This window comes from Saimiri boliviensis, chromosome 4 (assembly GCF_048565385.1).
Source record: "Saimiri boliviensis isolate mSaiBol1 chromosome 4, mSaiBol1.pri, whole genome shotgun sequence".
Classification (NCBI taxonomy): domain Eukaryota; kingdom Metazoa; phylum Chordata; class Mammalia; order Primates; family Cebidae; genus Saimiri; species Saimiri boliviensis.
This window is the reverse complement of record NC_133452.1, coordinates 84836686-84857233: the sequence shown is the minus strand read 5'-3', so window position 1 is coordinate 84857233 and position 20548 is coordinate 84836686. Positions and strand designations below refer to the sequence as shown.

Genomic DNA, 20548 nt, shown 5'->3' with positions numbered 1-20548 from the left:
GGCAATCTAGGCACTGAAAAGAATGCCTAAAGCTACAGTTTTAGAAATGAAATTTTAAAAATATATTAAAACTTTAAAACAGGACATGCAAAGGCCAAAAAGTAATGCAGAATACAGTGAATCTAATGAATTTCAAAGTAGTTCAGCAATGAGCTATGGGGCATGCGCGTGTGTAGGCAAAAACAAAGAATATGAAAATAGGCTGGTTCCATATCTAGCATACAGGTGGATTATTAAGGGAAAACCACCTGATAACCTGGATGAATATTACAGGCATCTTTCCACTCATTTCGCTGAACTCACAAGAAAATAAAAGCAATCCTCAAGGCCAAAGAAATAAAGAAATTGCAGAAAACCACATGGTAAAGTAATACTGAAGAGGAGACTGCCCTGAAGTCATGTGTTAATCTAAGTGGCTCAGAGTCTTAGATTCTAGCAGCACTGTGGGGAACAGGGGACAAGGCTTTTGAGACTACGCAAAGTGACTAGTTGAAGCTAATAGCACCATATAAAGCTAGAATCCTCAAAGGGTTACTCCCTTAGTAAAATTCAGAGACAAAAAAAAGAATACCTTTGAGCAAAAGAAGACAAGGGAAAATGTGTCCTGCTCATTCTAGGCTCAGAGCAGATAAGGAAAAAAAAAATATCTGGGGCATTTGTGCCCTTAGCTTTCCCCCTGATGAACTTTGTGATTCAAATTCATACTACAGATACACATTCGAATATCTAAGACCCTTAGGGCCATATATGTTTCAGGGTTCATGAGTTTTCAGAGTCTACTAAGGTATTACGGGACAAACATCACGTATTAAAGTAAAAACTCACTATAATCTAACAGCATATGCATAATATGACAATATTTTATAGTTTAACATATGACTCTTCATGATAGGGAGTATAAACACTATAAAGGGTCACCTTTTGCTATCAAATGATTTATAAAAATAATTTTGGTTTTCTGAGCATTTTGGATTTTCAAATTATGGATCTGGACCTGCACTGAATGGGAAGCTCCAGGAGCAGAAATCAACGTCAGGTGCTCTCAAAATGGCAGCACCTCTGGGACCTCTCTGAAGCAAATTCTTTCCAGGTGACCCCAGGCTCCCTTGGATTCTCACAAATGAAGTCCCAGCCAACATAACCTCAGAATCTAAAATCTAAAAATACAAAATACATAAGGATTCATTATCGAACATCAGACGAAAACAACAGAAACAGAATTTCATGTGATAGATCTATGAGATACAGAATATAAAATTAGTTTTATTCAAAATGGCAAAGAAATAAAAGAGGAACTCAAAATGTTAGCAAGAAACATACATGATCCAGAAAATGGGCAAATTTTAAAAATTCAAAATTCAAAAATATAAATAAATAAAATAAAAAACTAAGAATGCACAAAAGCAGTCAAGACACAGATAATCAGAGAATTAATGAACTGGAAAATATCTGAAAAATAAATCATGCTGAACAGAAAAGAAAGCATTAGAAATTACAAAAGGTATATTTAGATTTATATGAATGTAATAAAGTCTAGCATATGTCAATTCATGTTTGAAGGATAGAAAAATAGAATGAGTATAAAAAATAATCAATGATAACTGAAAAGCTGAGAATTTTCCAGAACTTATGAGACACATACATTCTCAGATTAAGAAAACCCAACAAATTCCAAATAAGATAAACAACAAAAAGTGTTACATATACACACATCCACTACAGAAGGACAAGACAAACAGAAGATTTGAAAGTAGCCCCTGCCAAACAAAGGAATTACCTAAAGGCAGATAGACAGATAAATTCTTTTAAGAGCAATAATAGAAGCCAAATGAGTGAAATAGTATCAGCAAAATGAAAATAACTCACATTCTAGAATCTTATATACAGATACATTATCCTTCAAAATAAAGTTTAAGAAAAGGATATAGTTCCAGGAAATCTTATATATGATGAAGGAATGGTCAGCAAAGAAGTAATTTACAAGGTAGGCATATCTAAGTAAATACTGTTTTCATCAAATAATAATGTACAGCTTTAGGGGTTAAAAGTACAGTGGAACTAGAAAAACTGAGTAATAACAGCACAGAAAACAGAAGCAGGTGATTGAAGTTTAAAGCTTTTAAATTTCTTTTCTTGGGAAGAAAAAAGATATTGATCAACTTTAGACTATATATACGCATATTAAATTTTAAGAGTAATCACTAAAAAAACAGAAATAGTATATATACCTTCCACACTACAGAAGGATAAAGTTGGAATTAAAGTAAAAACTGATACAACTAAAAGGAGGGGGCAAAAACAAACATGGAGAAGAAGGGCCAAATCACTGGAGATATATGTGGAATTGTTATAGTGGTAGTAGAAGCAGTAGTTGTACCAGTAATGTTTAGCATTAGTAATGGTATTAATAACTGATTGTTACTGCATATTTGTGTGTCAAGTTCTGGGCTAGGTATTTTACATACATTATCTCATGCATTTCTCACTAAAAGTGAAGTACGTACAGTAGGTACTATAATTTTCATTGTACAGATGAGGCTTATTACTGATGTAAATCAAGCAGAAGACCACTAAAGAAAGAGATTTCAGATATCTTTTTTTAATTTTGTTTTGCTTTGTTTTAAACAGGGTCTTGCTCTGTCACTCAGGCTGGAGTATAGTGGCATGATCATGGCCCACTGCAGGCTTAACTTCCTCAGCTCATGTGTTCCTCCACAGCCTTCCAAGTAGCTGGGTCTAGGGGTACACAGGATTAGGCCTAATTTACTTTATTTTTTATAGAGTTGGGGTCTCCCTATGTTGCCTGGCTGGTCTCAAACTCCTGGGCTAAAGTGATCCTCCTGCCTTGGCCTCCCAGACTGTTGAGGTTACAGGTATGAGCCACTATATCCAGCTCAGAGAGCTTTTAAATAATTGATCACTCACTGGATTTGAGGAATGAGGGTTAACTTTCAAGTTAGTGGTTTGGGCAATTGAGTAGGCAATGCCTGGTACCCAATAGCAACTCTTAGATTTCATGCATGAATTAAGCTGATCAAAGACAGAATATTTAAAGAGGGGGACAGTTGTATCTGTTTTCTTTAGAACGGTGAGCTAATCACTGTTTAAAGTAGCGTGGTTGTGGCGGGGGGGAAAAGCAAAGAATGACAGGTTGGTTGCTGAAAACCTATTATTGACATAATAGAGGTAAAAGAAATCTGTGTGTGGTTTGTCTGTTTTAAATGGAGATACTTGAAAATACTTGTAAGAGAGACAGAAGGAGATGTTAAAGATACAGATGACAGAGAGAATGGCTCATGTAGAAAGGACAGTTATAATTTAAAAAATGCTAATCCTAGGAGAAAAGTTGAATGGTGAGGCCCAAAAGCAAAACCACACCAAGCAGGGAGAGATCTAACTTCTCTCTCTCCTAAGTAGCCAGGAATGGCACATCAAAATTCTTTAGAAAATGCTAGATGCTCCTTAAAGATGAGTAATAAAGAAGGCTTCTGTATACAAGGGAGAGGAGGATCCTCACGCATCGGGGACAAATGAAAAGACGGCAGAAAAACAGCTACCGAAATACTGTGGGCTTCAGGGTACAATTCTCTCTGGTTTGTGCTTTCACTCAGTTGTTTCAAGGAATAGTCCATAATTTCTTACTCATAAGTCATTGTGCAATTGACACAGGGGTATGCCATTCACCAATCTTCCCCTTGTGAGAAAGAAAAAAATAGAGCAACTCTCACACTACGTAAATGCCTAAGGAAAAATACAAGCCAACATTCTGCTTCATAAATAAACAATATATTTTTCTAAAAAGAGGAAAAAATTATAAAATAAATGAAACTAAGGATAAGTATTTTTAATGGCAAGGAATGTGATTTTTCAAAGTATTTAAATACACTATGAACATGTTTGAAGGTTCTCTTAGTAGATGCTGGCTCAGGAGTTGAGTCAGTTAAAATACAGCTCTGTAAGGAAAGCATCCTCAGCCCTTAGGGCATAGGGTTATATGTCACTTCTGACCTTTTTTATGCACCGTATCTCAACATCAGCTAATTGAAGGGAGGAGGTAAGGTATTTAAAGGATATTTATTAGTGAAAAGCTAAGACAGAGGTCCATGGCAACTAAGTGCACAGATTAAATTACAAATAAGTCTTCAATTACCTTTAAACATTACAACTAATGTGGCAATATACCAAGAAATTTATATTTTAACCTAAAATGCTATAAGCTGATATTGCAATTAGGATATGAATTTGCCTACTATCTATAAAATTTTGATGTTTCCATATCAACATTTTAATCACTAAAACAAGTTTTAAAAAATCGAACTGAGTTATCAATTTTATTCTAAGAAAGTATCAGCTAACCACAGATTGCAAAAAAGGAAAAGAAAAAAAAATTGAAAGTGACCCAAATATATTTAACATATTAACCATTAAAAAAGATTTTTTTGAAAATGAGTAAGTAAAAAGGTCTGGGGAAAAAAAATCCCTATTGTTCCACAGGCTGCTATAAAGTCTGTTTAATTATTTTTGTGTCATTTTTAAAGCATGCTCCCTCCTATTACCTAAGATTCCTGGTCACTCTGCTTCCCTTGCTCTTGTCAACCCTGATCACATGTTCTCTTCCCTACTAGGACACTGAGCATCTTCCAAGAATGTCACAGAATCACACACACTGGACCACTTATACATGTATGGTATGAATTATAATTATATTGAATGCTTTTCAGAAGTGCATCTCCCACATCTCTTCACCCTTAGGCTGGGTCTTCTGGTGAAATCAAGAAGAAAGAACAGATTATATCCCATTACAGAAAAATGAGAGGGTGTGTTCTAAAAGAAATTAATAATTAAATGAGAACAATTGGAATCAAACTAAAATATATTTACAGTGTTAGTATACTTCTCAAATTGAAAGTTATTCTAATGTTCAGTAATCTTTTACACATTGTTCTACTTAATTTTATTCAGTAAGCTTTGCTTACTTTTTGGATCTTTCAGCACTTATAGAACACCCTATTAAATTATCACAAATACAAATATATGGTATCTACTGAATTAGTGTGCAAACTGAATTTCTGTTAGTTAAAATATATTTCATATTTACTAAGCACATTTATGCAAAGCAAACTCACTTTTAGGTTTAAATTTTCATTCTATTTTTACTCACAAAATTTCTTACTTTTTTGCAGATATTTTATGAATAAAATTAAAGCAGCAGGAATTTGTGTTAATGTGTCAGTATTTGCCTTGAATCAAAACTCAGTCCATATCTCCTACTACCTTTACCAGATAGTCTTATTAAAAACATAATATTTTTGTTTTTCGTAATTTGGAAAGAACAGAATCATTAGTAAAATTCTAGTATCTCTCAAACATCAGATTCAGAACCTGAAGCACTTGCTTTTTATGTGGGATAAGCTCAATACTAAATAGCCTCAAGTGTTTAATACGGAAAAAATAGGATTACTGAAAACCAAATTGGCTTTTCATAAGGTTTGTTTTGATGTTAACAGTAATGTCTACGTTTGAATTCTGATAATCATAAATAGGATACTTTAATAATGTAGCATATATAGAAACCATTCATAAGCAGTATTAACTGATAAGAATCATATAGCAGGACCGGGAAACTTTCCATATTTACCACTGCAGGTATTACTTTGGACCAACTATTTTTTTTGTTTAATCACAATACTGGGTAGATACTGGGTGCCTATTACAACCTGATCTTTTTACTTATTATTTGACTTGGGCTATTCTTTTAAAGCATCAAATACAAAATAGAAAAAAAACAAACCAACAACACTGAAGTGTCAAACCGTTGTAACCAAGAAGGTAAACATTCATTGAGTCCTGGATGTTTTATATGCTAGCAAATACATTGAAAAAGTTACAAAGGAAAGGAGGTGAGGATGTATAGATAGACCCAGAAAAAGTTAATGTCAAACCAATATTGGTTAGGTATTTAATTTTCACGTGCAAAGGGCAACATTATTATAGTTGAGTATGGAATGAAAGTTTTACATAATCCAAAAGTACCATAAAATACATAATCCTTACTTAGATTATTAAGGCTGTTACTGAAAAAAGTTAAAAAATCTGGTGATAAATGTACAGTTTCTTCATCTCAACCTTTCCACCATATGTAATTCTGCCCCTAGATGTTAACGAATCATTTCTTTAAAAGTGTATAAATCATATATCTTTAAGAATCATTTCATAAGTCACCATAATTAACAACAATAATTTTCTCGGCCTATCAACCTAAAGAGAAAAGAATTTATCATTTAAACCAGTACCTCAATATTAAACACATGTTTCATAAGGATTTTGAGCCCAACAAATTCAATAACTTTAAAAATCACAGAACCATAAATCTATTTTTATAATCTTCCAATCTAAACTCCAAACTAAAAAGTTATACACAAATCAAACTAGTAATGAATTGAAATTCTTTTTGTTTCAAACCCCTGAACTCTACATTTTGTGCTCTTTTTCTCCCAACCAGTATTTAGTATTTTCAAAACTAAAACACCAACTACTTGAAAATGCTTCAGTACCTATAGAGAAATTTAGTTATGTGTTTCCATGTTTCAATAACAATTCACTTTTATAACTGTTTACTGAAAACCTGTGAATAAACTGAGGTAGTTTATTGTTTTTTCTAAAGGAAGTTCACAAAGAATTCTGAGCAAAGATGTCCTCTTTTTAATGCATATAACACGCCGGGTGCAGTGGCTCACACTTGTAATCCTAGCACTTTGGGAGGCCGAGGCAAGTGGATCATGAGGTAAGAAGATCAAGACCATCCTAGCTAATATGATGAAACCCAGTCTCTGCTAAAAACGCAAAAAATTAGCCAGGCATGGTGCCATGTGCCTGTAGTTCCAGCTACTCGGGAGGCTGAGGCAGAAGAATTGCTTGAACCCGGGAAGCAGAGGCTGCAGTGAGCCAAGACTGTGCCTCTGCACTCCAGTCTGGGACACAGAGCAAGGCTCTGTCTCAAAAAAAAAAAAAAAAAAAAAAAAAAAAAAAAAAAAAAAAATGTATATAACATGTATATTCAGGTTTTCCATATCATCTTTTCTTAGAATAGTACATATTAGTAATGTGATAGCTATCTCTTCAAATTCCACCCAAAAGTCCGTTTTAAGCAGAAGATGTTTTATTTTATGACTTACTGGAAAAGTAAAACATTAAAGAAAAACTGCTAACCAATACTCCTCAGTGCTTGGTTTTTGGTCATTTTTCTATGTGACAATTAAAATTTTTTCATTCAATTTTTTCATGACAGAATTAAAATTTTTTCATGCATATATAAAGACTGCAATATGTATGCAAATTTTGATGCTCAATTCCACAGAAAGCTATGCAAGCAAGGTGGGTGTGTGGGTGTTTTGGAGATTAGACCATTTAGGTTAATATGCTTCCTTTTCTCTCCTCTCTCAAGAGTGTTTATTACTAAACAAACTACAGATGGTAGTTAAGTGCACTGGTTAAAAGCTATGAAAGTTTTGGCCAGGTAAAGTGGTGGCTCACTCCTGTAATCCCAGCACTTTGGGAGGTCAAGGTGGGCCGATAACCTGAGGGAAGGAGTTCAAGACCAGCCTGGCCAACATGGAGAAACCCCATCTCTACTAAAAAATACACAAATATTAGCCAGGTGTGGTGGTTTGTGCCTGTAAGTCCCAGCTACTCAGAAGGCTGAGGCAGAAGAATCATTTGATCATTTGAACCTGGGAGGCTGAAGTGGGCTGACAACACACCACTGCACTCCAGCTAGGTGACAGAGACAAATTCCATCACACACACACACACACACACACACACACACACACACACCCATGAAAGTTAATTACTCTCCCTGAACCCATTAAGTGGTGAAAGATTAATAATATAAAGCTCAGTGCCTGCTATATAGTAACTGCTCAATAAATGTTCAGCTCTTATGACCATTCATATTAATAATTCAACACCAGTTCCTATTCAGCTGCTTTCATTTACAACATGGAATCTTCCCCCTATTTTCCATATCTTAAAAATCATATTGGAAAACCTCCCACCTTCAAAATTTTCAAAAGACTTTTCAACTAAAATACTAATGTGACTAAATATTTAGATCTGGAGAAGTCAGTCTTTATCTGAAGGATGTGTTAATGAAATGTTCAAACATGTGAATGTTCTTTGAAATATATCAGTATACCAATTTATCATTTTCATTATCGATCAGCATGTAGCAAATTCATAACCCATACCTTTTTTATAATGAGGGTTTTCTAGACTGATATACACCTTTAAGACATGATTCATCCTTCCAGAGTTGGGGAAACTGATGGAAAAATAGCTAAATGATTCAGCATGCTGCAGCAAAATGAGCTGGTCATGAATTTAACATTTCCACTCTGTTAGTTGCCCTGGCCCTGGTGGCCTCTTTCATCTTGTACTGCATATATAACATATGATGCTGTAATCAATACATTTTGTTAAACATTCCCTTGAGAAAGGCATAATGGTACTTTCCTCTCAGATGAGCTTCTAGAAACAAAATTATTAAATTCTATAAGACAACAGGTTCACAACGCTGGGCAACTCTTACAATGTCCAGTTGTAAGCTTCATTAAGCTTGGCTTATACAGATAATAGGGCTAGAGTGAATTCTGACACTGGTGCCATTTTCTCAGCTGCACAAAGGAGATAGTGGGGGAAAGGCCTGAGGCCAAAAAAAACCCAGAAGATGGGCAAAGGAAGCCAGATGAGGAAATGGCTATGGTCATACCTGTGTCTCTCATGCCAACATTGACCTTTACCAAAAACATCACAACAGAACAGAAGATCCTAAGCAGGTCAAGAAAACTAAATAGCAAATGCTGAATATACACTCATATAGCCTGACTTTATGAAGATTCTCACCACCCAAAGCAGGTGAAAGACTTCTTCGTTTCTAAGTGTCTCTGTTTATCCTTCAATGACAAACGATTTTACGTTAAAGTATTTCAGAAATACATAGATTTCAGACCAGAATAAAGCCTTTTCCATCATATAACCAATTATGAAAATGATATTATGAATTAAATGTTTTAATGTAAAATTGCACCATTTCAGATGCTGGCGAAGTACATCCATTTTGTGACCACAGCATAGTCATCTCACCCAGCATTTTCTGAGAATGGGACAAAGTGTGCCAGGATGTGTAAAATGAAACTGCCATATCTATGAAGTCCAATTTCCTCATTCAATACCTTGAATTCTTTCAGTTTGGTATGGTAACATATCACACACACACACACACACACACACACACACATACACACACCCATACTCACAGACAAAACCTCAGGAGCAACACGGAAAAAGATGATACTATCTTAGAACTATCTGAAATGTATTTAGGAAAGAACTAGGGTGACAAGTTTGACCTTCTATAAACCCATTTTTTTTTTTTTTTTGACTGTGCAACCTCTAATTTCCTCTAAATTGGAGAGGGGAGGGTGGGTGGAGAAAAAAGGTGAAAAACATCTAATTCAGAGTGTACAATCTCTCTCTCTCTCTCTCTCTCTCTCTCTCTCTCTCTCTATATATATATATATATATACATACATACATGCATGTGTGTGTGTCTGTATTTTTTCCCTCCACCAAGACTTTGGAGGTCAATAAGAGGAAAAAATGGCTCATAAGACAAGGCTTCAGGGCTAACCCAAGGGAACACCTCAACAGTTGGAGAATTTCAGCCCCTGACTGGGGGTATCAGAGGCTGCAGCATTATCGACCAAGAGCACAGGCCGCACCACCAGCATCCCGGGCGCCTCTGCCGTGCGCACGTCCCTCTTATATAAAGAGATGCTTACAGTCCAGGTGCTTTTTCTTGGGGCCCATCACTTCATGAGTAGTGGCTTTGCAGACCGCTCTCGCTACAGCAGAGCCTGTCACGCTGTACTGCGCGGCTGCGATCCGATCCGTGAGCGTTTGGCCCGACATCTTCTCTGGTCGCGTCTACCGCCTCCTCTTCTGCTGGAAACAAGGGGAGACAGTCCCGCTTTAATCCGCAGACCCTACCCTCCAAGCACCCAGGCCCTGCCTCCGCCAGCCGCACGGCGGCTCTCTCCGCCTCCATCCCCACCCTGGCACCACCTCTCAGAGCCAGCAACGCGCCAAGCCCCGCTCCTGCGATGCGGTCCAGGGAGTCTTGGCCGTGAGTAGGGCCATCATGGAACCCCAGCGTGGGCTCCAGTCACAGCATCGTGACACAGTCCCCATTCTCCCCTGGTCTCCCCATAAGGTGAGATTCGCCCCCTTGGTACCCCCTGTCAATCAGCACTTTCCTCGCAACCTGATCCGCGGTGCTGGGCTAGCCACGACGTGCGTTGGGGTTATTCCCTGGGCGCTGTACCCACCGGTGCCCACCTCCCACCTCCGCAGACTTTCCTCCTAGCAGCCCGCAGGCTTCGGGGAATGCATCAGATACCCAAGCCCTGGCCGCCTCCCTCCTCCTCCTTGCGCTGCTGCAGCAAAGGGCTCGTCCTCTCTCAGTCGCGAAGGAGATTATCCTAGCGTTGCGCCATGTTATGCCCTCGCCTCCCCTTCTTTCCTCGCCGCAGCCTCCAAAGCCTCGCTGAGGCCCATCGCCCGGGCCCCTTCTCCCCGGTCTCCAAATCCCTGCCGCAGGGGCCGCCCAGGAGCTTTGCGGAGGCGCCGGGGTCTTGGGGCGCCTCACCCTTCCTGGCTTTGGAGCGGAGCCGGGCTGACAGCACAGCCCAGCCCCCGCCCGCTCCGTTGCGCGATGCGGAGCTGTCACCCGGCCGCTGCCCTTCTCTGCACCCTGGGATTATCCTCTGTGGATCCCCGCGCGGCCCTGGCGCGGAGAGGGGGTCGAGTCCGGCCGCGGGTACTTACCCCGCCCCTGAGCGGCGCCGCCCGCCGCAGGATGAGCAAAACCCGGGCCGCTGAGGGAAGCCGCGCTGGTAGGTGTGTGCAAGCGCGTGCAGACCCGGTGCCCCGGGCGCAATGTGTCCAGCCCTGGCCGGGCCCCGCTCCTCAGCTCCGCGGTCCCGGCGCCCGCCGCCCCTGGCCGAAGCAGCCAGTACCCGCCCGCCGCCGCCTCTTCTGCCCGCGCCGCGGCGTCTCTCTAGCGCTCCAAGCTGCGTCCCCATCCCCGCCCCCACCTCGGCTGTGGTTCCTCCGACGAGTCAGGTGACGGCGGCGGACAAACCCGGAGGAGCCCTCCCGGAGCGCCTCGCGGCCCCCTCCCAGCTACTCACACACACCGCCCCCCGGGGCCGGGAGCTTAAAGGCGAGGGGGCGCCGCGCGCAAGCATCCCCGGCAGGCGGGAGGGGAGAAGGAGGAGGCGGAGAGGAGGGGAGGCCGACACCCACCCAGTCAGCCGCCCTCCGCCGCTGGCTCCGCACTCCGCACGCACGGGGAGCGCGCGCCGGGCACACCTGTCCGCCGACCGCGGGGGGCGCCCTGGGCGGCGGGGGCGTCGGCCAGGCCGGGCAAGTGGGCTTCTCGGGTTCTGCTCGGTGAAGGCCAAGGCAAGGGCGTCGTCGCGCGCTGCCTGGCGAAGCCCAGCCCTTTCTCCCCCACGCTGTCGCTGACACGCCCGCCTGCCGAAGGCGACCGAGGCCCAGATGAACAGGGCGATTTTACGTGTCGGAGCCTACCGGCCAGCCGCGACCCTTACCTGCGCGTCCTTAGCGCCTCAGGCTCCTCCGCTTGTCTCAGTTACCTGGGATTCCGGGTGGGCAGGTAATTCTAGCTACTTTTAGTCTTAAACGGATACTGAGGTCTGCCGCAGGGAGAATAATTAACAAAGCCATTAATCAAGTCCCAGATTACCTTCGACAGTAATCATTTGCGTGCCTAAGGAAGCCTCTTTGTACCCTTAAAAAGTAATTTCTGCCATTTAAATATAGTGTTGGAACGTCCGTCAATTGAATGTCAAGTGTAGAATTTCTGAACAGGGATGTGGACTTGGTTAATAGCATCACGTGTTAACATTTTCATATATTATTTATGTTCACCTTTTTTTTTTTTTTCAAATTCACTAGCATGAAGATCAAAACTATATTTGTGAACTTTCCTGACATTTCCCCCCCTGGCTTCTGGTGGCTTCTGTTCGGCCTTGAAGCTATATATGTTTACCTGTCCATCTCAGGGTTTTTCCTCTCTTTCACCTGGTACAGTGTTTAGTATGCAGTCATGATTTCATAACTATTGGGACTGATTCTAGCACGAACTGGAAGCTTGATGACCAAAGAAAGACAGCTTAAGGGCAACAGTGTCTCAGACACTAGTCTTACCATGTTTACAAGGGAAATAAAAACACAATTTTATTCAAAAACTTGTACTCCAATTTTATAGCAGCTTAACATTATGGCCCCAAACTGGAGGAAAGGCAAATGTTATTCTATTAGTAAATGAATAAACAAAATGTGGTATATCTATGTAATGGAATACTACTTAGCAATAACAAGAAACAAACTAATACCATTCACGAACCTCAAATGCATTAGAAGGAGGGAAAGAAGCCCAATCCAAAATTCTGCTTACTATTTTGATTTCATTTTTGTAACATTATGGGAAAGTTGAAACCATAGAAACAGAAAACATATCAGGTTCCAGTGACGGTGGCATTGGGGTAGGGGACTGCCAAGAGGCAGAAGGGAACTTGTTGAAGACATGGAAATGTTTTATATCATGACGGTTATGGTGATTCTACAACTGCGTGTATTTCTCAAAACTCATCAATTTGTACACTTAAAATGGGCGAATTTTGATGTATGTAAATTATACCTCAATATAATCTGATAAAAAGAATTGGAGTGGCAATATTAGTATCAAAGTAGGTTTTACAATAAGGAATGTTAATAGCAATAAAGAGGCACATTTCATAATGAAAAATGTATCAAGAGCATGTAACAATTCTATGTGTTTATATATCTAAGAACAGAGCTTTAAAATAGGATAAAGCAAAACCTTATAGTAGTAAAAGGAGAAATAGGCAAATCCATAATTATACTTGAGGATTTCAGCATTTTTCTCTATGTAATAAATAGGACAAGCAGGAAACCTGTAAGAGTATAGATGAGTTGAAATAGCCCTGTAGACCAATTTGACCTAATTGACATTTATAAAATAGTCTACCCAACAATAGTGGAATACCTTTTTCAAGTGTGCATAGAGCATTCACCAGGATTGACCATGTATTGACTGAGACTAAGCCATGAGGCTAGTCTCAATAAATTTAAAAGGATTACAATCACACCGATTATGTTCTCTTCCCACAGTGGAATTTAACTAAAAATCAGTAACAGATTTATGGAAATCTCTAAATATTTGATCATTAACACATTCTGCATAACCATGGGTTCAATTTTCTCCTAAGGAAAATTGGAAATTTATTTAAACTAAATAATAATGAAAATGCAACATATCAAAATTTGTGGGTTACAGGCAAAGTGGTCATTAGAGGCAAATTTATAGCATTAAAATGCTTAGGAATAAAGAAAGATCTAAAAATAACTAAGTTTAAACCTTAAGACATTACAAAAAGAACAAATTGAACTGAACATGAGCACAAAGAAGGAATAAAGAGTACAAATCAATGAAAGAGAAATGACAAATAATAGATAAAGTCAATTAAACCAAAAGCCATTTTTTGGAAAAGATTACAAAGGCTCCCACTAGCCAGACTGAGCAAGGGGAAAATGGCACAAATTTTCAATGTTAGGAGTGAAAGGGGAAATCGATTCTATGGACATTAAAAAATAAGAGAATGTTATAAACAACATTGTGTAATAAGTTGGACAATTTACATAAAATGAAGAAATAGTATCAAATAATGATTCTCCAACAGTCCAGTAATGATGTCATGTTACATATATTGCTATAAGTTAAGAGGTTTTGAACAAGTAATGTGTTTCCAATAATAATTAAAATAATACAATCTGTGATTTATTTTTCAAAATAGAGTGGGTTCAAAGCCAATCCTATAATAGTGTGAAATTACATACAATACACTGGGAAGTATTTGAAGCCAGAGCTTATTCTTGGTATGCTACTCATGTCTCTGGTACTCTGCATGCGAGAATACCCCACACATAAACATTCTGCCATAGTGTTAGCAGAATCTTTGAAAATCCCTCAACTATAGACGTATATACAAATCAATAAATAATGTCAAGAATGGAACCAATATATGAAATATGGGTTGTTTGGGAAGATCTTACTGAGCTTTGAGAATAGTAGAATATTTTTGTGGCAAAGCTTTGGAGATGCTGGCTTCTTACAGCCAGGAAAATCTAGAATTACATCCATAAATGTTATACACTAAAGTGAAAGAAAGAAAATAGGCTCAAAGAAAGAATATATTGACATAAAAATTGACTTGTTAACATGTTCTCTTTGAAAGCACAGAAACAATAAATGATATTCAATAAATCTTAGGCAAGAATAGGAATTGGCATTTAACATTTTATAAGTTGAAAGATCTTTTGATCTCAGTGGTCAGAAAATAGGGTAATTATAATAAACATCCCAAATTGCTTTTTAAAAATATATATTGAAGCTGGGTATGGTAGCTCACCCCTGTAATCCTAGCAGTTTGGGAGGCTGAGGTCAGCAGATCACTTGAGGTCAGCAGTTTGAGACCAGCCTGGCCAACATAGTGGAACTTCATCTCTTCTGAAAATACAAAAAATTAGCCCATCATGGTGGTGCATGCCTGTAGTCCCAGCTACTGGGGAGGCTGAGGCCCAAGAATCATTTGAACATGGGAGAAGGAGGTAGCAGTGAACTGAGATTGTGCCTCTGCACTTCAGCCTGGGTGACAGACTGAGACTCCATTAAAAAAAAAATACATATTGAATTTTTTTTCTGAGTCAATATACGTATATGCTACTAGACAGATTTTTCTGAGTCTCTGATTATTTATTTTTTTACTTTTTGTGTAGACAGGGTCTAGTTATATTGACCAGGCTGATCTTGAACTCCTGGCCTCAAGTGATACTCCTACCTTGACCTCCCAAAGCACTGGGATTACAGGTGTGATCCACCATACCCAGCTAAGTCTCAGATTTAATACACATGTTTTCTTCTGAGTATCAGATTTAATATAGAAAAATCAAGTCAACAATTATTACACTTATACCAACAATTTATTTCAGCACACATGAGGGAAAATATCTTCAAGTTCTTAGTTTCAGTTTATTTGCAAGATACAACACATGTACAAGAAACAGAGAGAAATAAAGCTGAAGATAATTTGATTGCCTCAGATAACAACCTGAGGTGAAATTAGTAAATTTATATATTTCTCCTAAATCTATAATATCATTCTCAAGATAAAACTATAGGTTGAATTTCATTCCAGGAATGCTTTTCTGTCAAAGTAGAAAAAATGTATTGGTACAAGAATAACCACACTGGTATATATCCACTCCTGCACACAAATGTGATATCTCCACCCAAACTCAAAAGCAATTGACAACAAAAAGCAAATTTTGGTATTCTAAATGCACTTGAGCAGAGACAAAATCTTGCTTCTCTTTTATGAGACAACAAATGAAAAGGCACATAAAACTGATGAACTCTCCAGTATAACAAGAAAAATTGTAGGTTGCACAAAATATCAGTAAGCTTTAGATACAAACAACTTGATCATCTTAGAGAAATATAGCATTCATCCATGAAACCATTCAAGTTACTTGAAAATTACAGTTAATGAAGTATATTCCAAGCCAGAACAAATATATTTACTAAGTTATGTTTTGCCTAAAATTCAGGTTAGAAATGGATTCATCATGGTAACTGATATGATAAAAGGAACATGTACATTTTACATGCCTAATGACATAAAAACAATTTATGCCATTTTCATTTGCTTCCCTGTTTTAAATCTATTGTTTATTGTTGTATAATGAACTTTGTGGCATACAACAGCAAATTTTTATTCTTTCTCACAATTTTGTGAGTTAACAGGGCTCTGCTGGGTAGTTCCCCTTTGAAGTCTTTTATGTAGTTGCAATCAGGTGACAGCTGGTCTGTAGTCATTGGAATTCTCCACTGGGCTACCCAAGATGGCTTATGCACTTTGACATCTGGCAGATGAAACTGACTGGTTTATTATTATTATTATTATTATTATTATTATTATTATACTTTAAGTTCTGGGGTACATGTGCAGATTGTGCAGGTTTGTTACATAGGTATACATGTGCCATGGTAGTGGTTTGCGGCATCCATCGCCCCGTCGTCTACGTTAGGTATTTCTCCTAATGCTATCCCTCCCCAATCCCCCCACCCCCTGCTCTTCCTCCTCTAGCCCCCCACCCTCCAGGCCCCAGTGTGTGATATTCCCCACTGCTATGTCCCTGTGTTATCATTGTTCAATACCCACTATGCGTGAGAACATGCGGTGTTTAGTTTTCTGTCCTTGTGTCAGTTTGCTGAGAATGAAGGTTTCCAAAACTGGCTGTTTAAATGAGAGCTTGGCTGGGGTTTTGACCAGAGCATCTACACATGGCATCTCTGTGTGTCTGGGCTACTCACGCAGAGTGGTTCAGGGTAATCACATTTCTTACACAGCGGCTGACTTCCAAGAGGGAACAACATCCCAAGTTGGAATGTTCTAAGAAACATAGGTGGAAGCTGTAAGGTTTCTAATTACCTAATCACCAAACATCAGTCTGTCGTATTCTATTGATCAAAAGCGAATTACAGAGACAGCTCAGATACAAGGGGAGGAGATTTATGGGAGGACTAACTACCATAGTGACACACAAAAGTAAAACTTTGTGTTTTGCAGAAACCTCTGAGAGGTGTAAAGTTAAGTGTTTCATACAAGATTCATTGAGGTATGAGGTTAAGTGATTCACATAAGATACATTCATCAGAAAATTAGTTTAACACTTTGAATTATTTCCTCCAGTTGGAATATTCTTTTTATGTAGCAAGCTATATTAGTCTGTTCTCATGCTGCTAATAAAGAAATACCCAACAAGGGGTAATTTATAAAGGAAAGAGGTCTAATTGACTCACAGTTCAGCATGGCTGGCAGGTCTCAGAAAACTTACAATTGTGGCAGAAGAGGAAGCAAACATGTTCTTCTCCACATGGCAGCAGGAAAAGAAGTATGAGAGCTGAGCAAAGAGGGAGGCCCCTTATAAAACCATCAGATCTCATGAGAACTTAGTGTCACGAGAGTAGCATGGGGACAAGTGTCCCCATGATTCAGTTACCTCCCACCGGGTCCCTCATGCAATACATGGGGATTATGGGAACTACAATTCAAGATGTGGCTTGGGTGTGGACACAGCCAAACCATATCATAAGTGAATTCCTACAAGATTGCGGTCAACCATTGTGGAATACAGTGTGGCGATTCCTCAATGACCTAAAAATAGAAATCCCATTTGACCCAGCAATCCCATTACTGGGTATATATCCAAAGGATTATAAATCATTCTACTATAAGGACACATGCACACGAATGTTCACTGCAGCACTATTTACAATAGCAAAGACCTGGAACCAACCCAAATGCCCAACGATGATAGACTGGATAGGGAAAATGTGGTACATATAAACCATGGAATATTATGCAGCCATCAAAAACGATGAGTTCACATCCTTTGTGGGGACATGGATGAACCTGGAAACCATCATTCTCAGCAAACTGACACAAGAGCAGAAAATCAAACACTGCATGTTCTCACTCATAGGCGGGTGTTGAACGATGAGAACACATGGACACAGGGAGGGGAGCACTACACACTGGGGTACGTTAGGGGGAAATGGGGGAGGGATGGGGGGTGGAGAGGTGGGAAGAGATAGCATGGGGAGAAATGACAGATACAGGTGAGGGGACGGAATGCAGCAAACCACACTGCCATGTGTGTACCTAAGCAACAATCTTGCATGCTCTTCACATGTATCCCAAAACCTAAAATGCAATAAAAAAAATTAAAAATAAAAAAAAGATTGCGGTCAAGCTGCAAATCTTTCCCAAAGCCTCTGTTTTAGTCCCTTATTTTTATATATGGGGAAATTTACGACTGGAGAGTTTAAATGACTTTCTCACCATCACACACAGTGAGATAACAGTATAATGAATGGTAAACTTCAGTTGTTGAACATCCAATCCAGTGTTCTTTCCACTGCATTCATTGCTTCTGATAAAGTTATAATAGTGTGATTTAGGCTCTTATTTCATACTAATTAATTCTTCAGTCAAAAAAATTCTTCTTTTTAGAATTTTTTGGGCTGGAAGAATGGCAGCTAATATCTTAGGTTATAGAAGTGGACAAGCCCTGGTTTGATTCCCAAGCATTGGTCCTTATTAGCTGTGTGACTTTGGGCAAGGTTTGTAGCCTTTAAGAATGAGTTTCCTCATCTGTAAAACGTGCTTGGGCCATAATATCTACCTCAAAGGATTGCTATTACTATCAAATGAGGTAATGCAAATAAAGCCAATAGCACAGTATTTGGCACACAATAAAAGCCTAATAAATGTGACTGATAATACTTTGTAATTGTTGATAGACCGATTTCATTATTTTATTAATATATTACTATATTTTCATTTTTATTTTATTATTTGGAACTACAACTCGTGTATATAGTTCTCTGATTGATATATTATTCCACTAGTATCATCTTGCAAGTGAGAAAATAAACTAATAATTTACCTAGCTTCTGAGATGTGAAATCATGTTACTTCAATATTATCATGGGAAGCATCAAGCTTCTATTATTTTCAGGAAACTAGAGTAGAAAACATATATACATATATAAATAGACTGTACAGCAATACTTGTTATGAGCAGCAATTTGTTATTTTTTTTATTCGAAAAAGATGTTTGCAAAGGAATTCTTTGGAGTGAGAAGATTTTGCTTTGAGAAAGGAGAATATTAATCAGGAAAGTCTGTCTGAAGAAGGAAGTTTCACAAGTATACTTCTAATTCAAGGGCGTAGGAGATCCCAAGCAGTGTGCCTCACGTTCAAATGTGTATCTCCAGGTTTTCCTCTCATTCTTTATCTTGCTCCTGTATTTTAAGTTGCAGTTTGTGTTTGTCTACAGCTCAATTTATATTTGGAGTTGCTTAGGGGAAGTGACATTGACTTTACCTGATACTTCATTGAATGAGTATCATATAAGCCACATGCATTTGTCTTTGTGCAGCTCCTGGAACACAGCAATGGACTGTGAAAAGAGCTGGTATTTCTCATATTCCTTCTAATTGTGTATCCAAAACATATACATGTTCCTGATCACTTCAAATATTCTCATACCAAAAATAAGTGAGATATATATAGTGTATATGTATCATATATATACTTATATGTATGTGTGTATGTATGTATATGTATATATATATGTGAGTGTATGTATACACACACACACACACACACACACACACACACACACATAGGTCTTCATCAGTCAACCATTTCTGTTTCTCTGGTAACAAGAATATTAAAGAGAAATGGAAAGTTTAGTCTATTTGATATTCAGTATAACCAGATGAGAATGAAGTGCTGTATTATTGTTTAAACTAATTTTGGCTAGCTCAAGTAAAGCCTTACTCTTTCTAGAGCATAATGCATTTAACAATATTGAATTTGTTTTTTCATTTGCCTCAAGTACTTTCCTTTGTTCAAGGACTTATGCTTCAGACAGTCAGGAGTCATACATAGCACACAACATTGTTGTGGGAGGTTCAGATAATTAGTAGATTCTACCCTTACAGTTTGTTCAAATATTGTACTTGAATTATGCTAGCTACATATCAGAAATTTCCCAAATAAACCCCCAAATAAAAGTATAATGAAACAAAATATATAATATTATTTCTTATAAATGTTTGGAGAAAGTTTTCAGCTGAGAATCACTTTTCATTTTTGAGTTGGATAATATATTAGAACAATACTAGAGTGCCAACGATTTTCCACAGGGAAAGTTAAGAGTAAGTTAGTCATTATACTTGTTCCAAGTTATGGCCATTATTGATATGATAAACAGATGTCTTCACCTCAAAATTTCATCTCATTCAGCCTAAAACAGGGTTAATTCTGCTGTTATTGTGAATGACTTTAAACATATCCATAAAAGCAAAACTCAAGAAACTCTCTGGCACCATCTCTCATGGCTTGGATCCTTGTTTAGTCCCTGTATCAGATGCTTTTAGGTGGGCATTATCAGAGATGTACATTTGGTTTATGACACCATGTCAGTGTTAATGGTGCATTTCTTACATCTGGTAGATATGGAGAGTCAATTTGTTTCCATTGTTACTGACTTCATTCTGCAGCCCCAGCCCCTGTCAAGTTTGCTTCGGATTTTGCTGTTAAAAAAGGACAGATATTGTGCCTGTAATCCCAGCACTTTAGGAGGCTAAAGTGAATGGATTGTTTGAGGCCAGGAGTTCGAGATCAGCCTGAACAACATGATGACATCCTACCTCTACAAAAATACAAAAATTAGACAAGCATTGTGGCTATAATCCCAGCTACTCTTGAGGCTGAGGCAGAAAAATCGTTTGAATCCAGGAGGC

General features: G+C 38.6%; 1 protein-coding gene across 13 annotated transcripts in view; it reads right to left on the bottom strand.

Moving 5' to 3' along the window:
- SNAP91 (synaptosome associated protein 91) overlaps window positions 1-11388 on the bottom strand; it is a 148784-nt gene extending 137396 nt beyond the window's left edge. For 2 of the 13 annotated variants that reach the window (XM_074397741.1, XM_074397733.1), the window contains exons 1-2: window positions 10888-11188; window positions 9843-10002 (exon numbers count right to left, since the gene is read on the bottom strand). In XM_074397741.1, the coding sequence (XP_074253842.1) occupies window positions 9843-9972 (130 nt within the window). In that variant the 5' untranslated portion in view covers window positions 9973-10002; window positions 10888-11188. Of the gene's footprint in view, window positions 1-9842; window positions 10006-10459; window positions 10844-10887; window positions 11190-11367 lie in introns of those variants that run through there. The other 11 variants (XM_074397743.1, XM_074397742.1, XM_074397740.1 and 8 more) reach the window with 10 other exon arrangements.
- Window positions 11389-20548: the final 9160 nt, after the last annotated feature.